General features: G+C 46.0%; 1 protein-coding gene across 1 annotated transcript; it reads left to right on the top strand.

Annotated features, from left to right (window-relative positions):
* On the top strand, positions 1,339–2,282 carry LOC109230111 (60S ribosomal protein L2, mitochondrial-like). Its single transcript, XM_019395639.1, has 3 exons — positions 1,339–1,545; positions 1,958–2,080; positions 2,166–2,282. Exons 1-3 carry the CDS (start codon positions 1,339–1,341, stop codon positions 2,280–2,282), a joined length of 447 nt encoding a protein of 148 aa, XP_019251184.1.

Below are 4,673 nucleotides of genomic sequence, written 5' to 3'. Positions count from 1 at the left end.
CAATGAATACCGGGGAATTGGCCAAGTATTACTTCACTTCCTCTTAGTTCAGGCTATTCCTTAGCGATTGTTCATCTTCCACTGCCCGAGGCCTCCAGAAAGAAGGTGTTCTTCTGCATTGCACTTCTTCATGTCTTGGTTAACTGTCGTTCTGAATAAGTCAGATAGTTGATCGAGAAAGCACCGCCCAAAGGTGCTCATTGAGCCGGTCCCCGGTGGCAAAAATCATCTCAAAGCTGAAGTGAAGAAAAAAGCCAAGTTATTGCAAAAGAGAGGAATTGCATTCTATAAGGTAGGGCTTTAGTTTTTCACTAGAAGCTCAGCCTAGAGTTGATCGACAGGTTAACCCCGAAATGAGTTGATCGACCGGTTACCCCCCGTAATTGACCCCTAAGCTCGGGTGAACCGGAATCTATTGTATCTTTTCTAAAACGGCACTCTCCCTTGATTTCCACAATTATGTTTGCTTATGAAACCTTTTTTCACGTGGTTCTGGTCTCTTTTCGATTGCGTGACAAAGGGGAACAAAAAGAAATGCCCTATACACCAAAAGTCAAAAGGGAAAATCCCTTGATCAGGTCTTGAATGAGACCGAAGGTAAGGAGAACCCCCTAATGAAAAAAGGGCTAACAAAAAGGACGAAGTAATTTCGTATATAAAGATATGGGTTTCCGGGTTTAGATCGAAATTACACCCCCCGAAACCACAGCTGGAGTATTAGACTTGTTCTGCTTCGATAGAGGCACTGTAACCGTAAGTGGAATAACAATCATTCGGCCGATTGTTCTTACTCTTATCCTTCCTTCGCTGACACAGAAGAGAGAGAGAGCACTCCCCAAGCCAAGGATGAGTGCCAAAGAGAAGATGCGCAAGCTAGTCTATCAGAAGGAGAAAGCGAGGGAGTGAGATTTTAGGTTTCATTAGGGTAGACTGAAGACCAAGCCAATCTCGATTAAAAAAAGAAAACTTATTGCAACTACGAACATGAACAGATGCTTTCTCATAAGACTATTTTAACCGATTGTTTATGTCAACCCTACGCTACGATTCTTCTTCTCTTATGAAATTTCTAGTTAGATGAAAACTGCTCTGCTGCATGACGGAGTGATCTTTCCCTCTTATGAAAGCCGGTATCTCACTTTCAACAGAGTCTCGACGTGGCGGTGTAGACCTAGCTCCATAGTTGGGCTAGTCACTGGCTAGAGGGCGACCGACCTACCGGACCGGAGGCAGCCGAGAATGTAATGTAAAAAGGACCATAGGATCCTATCCTAAAGGAGAAGGAGGAGGAGTAGGAGCTAGCTTTAGGGGCGGAATCGAATGATTACGAGATAAAGAATGAGACAATGGAGAGCACTCAGACAATTCACTTTGAGTACAGGGAAGTCTGCTGGTAGGAATTCCTCAGGGCGTATTACGGTTTTTCACCGAGGGGGTGGATCGAAGCGATTGCAGCGAAGAATTGATCTGAAACGAAGCACTTCGTCTGTAGGCATTGTAGAAAGGATAGAATATGAACCTAATCGTTCTTCTCGAATCGCTCCAGTATGATGGACCAGCGGGGTCCGCCAGAGAAAATGCAACACGATAGAAGAGTTCGCTCCGCCACGTAAGATCCTCGAATCAACCACGACTACCATAATTAGGAGGGAGAAAGAGCTTTTCCAAAGGAACCTTTTGGGGTTGGGGGCCGCTCTTTTCCTTCTGATTATGACAAGTTTTTATTCAACAAGTGAGTATCTTGACTGCTTCGTAGCCCCGTGCGACGGGGGAAGGGGTTCCTCGTCTGGCGCTCTTGATTTCTCTCCTTCGAGAGAACCAGAACCGCGCCTTCCCGAGCCCGAGGTTGCGCCCATTCCACGTGAGGTCCTCGTTCTGGAATTAGAGCAACCTCTCCTTCCTGATATCCAAAGGAGGGTAGACTTCAACAGCGATTGTCGCTCTATTTCATTGGTAGGAACGAGGCCAGGCACCTCCCGCCCTTTTTGGGTATTTTGGAGAAACAAATGCTGCTGGAAAAAAAGATAGAAGCAGCATTGGTGCGGGATGGGTTTCCCCCCCATATGGTTCTGGCTTGGAGGTCAGAAATCCGCGGCCTCATCTTTAACCACCCTACTAGGGAGGCTGCGCTTTCTGAGAATACCTTAAATAGGTATTTGAGCCAGATCGAAAGAGATGGCACTCGTCAGAGCCAGCCCTATCTTAGGCTGGTTCCGACGATCCGCAATTCGGAGATTCTCTATGGGACGAGAAATAGGAGACCCCCTTTTTGGCCTTTCTAAAGTGTGGCCCACACACGGCCAGGAGGAAAAGAAAAGGGGGTCTTAGCCCTTAGAATCGAATTCTAAACCGGAGTGGTGCTGCTGGACGCTTCTGATCAATAGAACAAGAAGAGGACCAAAAAGAAAGACCACCAAAAGTAACGACCACCAAGATAGGCATAGTAATTCGATCTTTTGATCACCCATTTTTTGAAAACCATTTTTGGGGGCTTCCGCCTTACACACGGAAGATTGGATTGCCTGAATCACGAGTCTTATATACTGTGTTACGATCACCTCATATTGATAAAAAGTCCAGAGAACAATTTTATATGAAAATAAAGAAAGAATTTCTGGTCATAAAAACAGAAAGGCATGAATTGCGCAAGAAGTTCTTTCGGTTAAAACGCCGTGCGACTCGGAGGACATAAGACTTCTTGGTCAAGCCAAAAAGATTGCCGACTGGATGCTCCTACCCCACCATGACTGGCCCTTTATCTTACCTTAAGTAGAAAGAGGAGGTATGAAGCGTGGGACAGAATGCAAGAAGTGATACAACAGATAACCTTATTAAGGAGTGGCGGCAACCCTCTTGATTGATCAACGCGAGTGAACTGTGCTTAGACGCTTCGTAAAACCGCACCGATCTACGAGAGGAGCTGATAGATGAGTAGGCTTCCCCTTTCGATTCACGGAATGTGATCTGGGACACGATGGGAGTTTGCGTGTCTCGGTAGGAAAGAGATCACCGGAGTATAGCACAAGATCGCCTTTTCTTGCTGCCATGGGGTCGACCTATGAACAAGGTAAACCCAATGGGAACCAAAAAACGGGGGGTACCGCATTGGGGAGAAGACGATCCGAAAAGCGAAGGCTCACCCAGCTGAAGGAAGGAGGTGAGAGAGGCAAGAGGTAGCTTGCTTCCAAGCCGGCCCGACCGCGAGGAATCAAGAGATCTTTGCCGGTGCTGACTTGGATCTCGGGTGACGGAATAAGGCAGCCAGAAGCGACCAATTTGTTAGAACAATGGTGAAAGAATGCCCAAACAATGATATGATGGAGGCGATGATCCAACAAACCTTCTATCGGGGCATCAATACAACAAATCAATGCATAGTCAATCAATTGGCCGGGGATAACTTTATGAGGTTGACTTATGACCAAGCTTGTGAGATTCTTGATGAGATGGCGGACACATCTTCCGCATGGCAAAGTAGGGCCAATGTTCCTCAAGGCGACCCTACAGTTATTCATTTGATAAGGAGCTACATGACCATGGACAGTCTATAGCGGAGTTGACAACTACCATGAACCAATTGGCTAAGGCACAGTTGCAACAAGTCCAAAATCCTCGCCAAGTAAATGCTATGGAAAGTGTTAATTTGCTTACCAATAAGAGAAGGCAAAGAAGGCAACCAAATCAAGGGAATTCCGAACAATTTGACGATGATTGTGAAGGGTTTCAAAATGAGGGCTATGATGAACAAAATAAAGAGGTACAATATGTTAACAACTATCAAGGCAATAGAGGCAACTCTTCAAACCAACAATGGCGACCTCAAGGTAATTGGGGCAATCAACAACAAGGCGGTGGTAATTGGAACAACAACAACCAAGGCGGTAATTGGGGGAACAACAATCAAGGAAACCAAGGGCAGTGGAGTGGAAATAACAACAATTGGAACAACAACGGTCAAGGCAATTGGGGGCAAGGCTTTCAAAGGCCCCCCATGTACCAACAACCTAACAACCGAACAATCCACCCCCGTTCTCTTCTCAAGGATCTAGTTCTTCGGGTAATGATATGGGAAGAATAGAAATGATGTTCAAACAAATGATGAAGAAGAACCAAGATTCCTATGCTCAATTGGCTTCCCACAATACCTCCATTCGGAATTTAGAGGTGCAATTAGGCCAAATCTCTCAACCGTTGAATACTCACCCAAAGGGTGCTCTACCAAGTGATACGGTAGTGAACCCTGAGGGTGGGAACAATCATGTGATGGCAGTTACAACAAGAAGTGGGAGAGGCGGTGATGTGCGCGCCTCGAAAGATAAGCATGTTGTGGATGATGATGTTGAGATGCAAGAAAATGATATTCCTTTGGTAGTTGAAGATGTGGTAGAGAATGATGTGAACAATGATGTGAGGATTGACATTGATGAGGCCGAGGTAGAAACTCAAGAGGCCGTGAACCCGTCTAGGGAGCACATAATTGACATGCCGGAGCCGGTGGTGCCAAAAGCCAAGGCACCTTTGCCTAGACCACCTCTGCCTTATCCTCAAAGGCTACACAAGCAGAAAAGTGACACCCAATTCCGAAAGTTCATTGACATGATGAAGAGCTTATCCATCAACGTGCCTTTGGTGGAGGCTTTGGAGCAAATGCCTGGGTATGCGAAATTCATGAA

The sequence above is a fragment of the Nicotiana attenuata genome, chromosome 7 (genome assembly GCF_001879085.1).
Source record: "Nicotiana attenuata strain UT chromosome 7, NIATTr2, whole genome shotgun sequence".
Taxonomy (NCBI): domain Eukaryota; kingdom Viridiplantae; phylum Streptophyta; class Magnoliopsida; order Solanales; family Solanaceae; genus Nicotiana; species Nicotiana attenuata.
The sequence above is the reverse complement of the archived record's forward strand: the minus strand, read 5'-3'. Positions and strand labels throughout refer to the sequence as shown.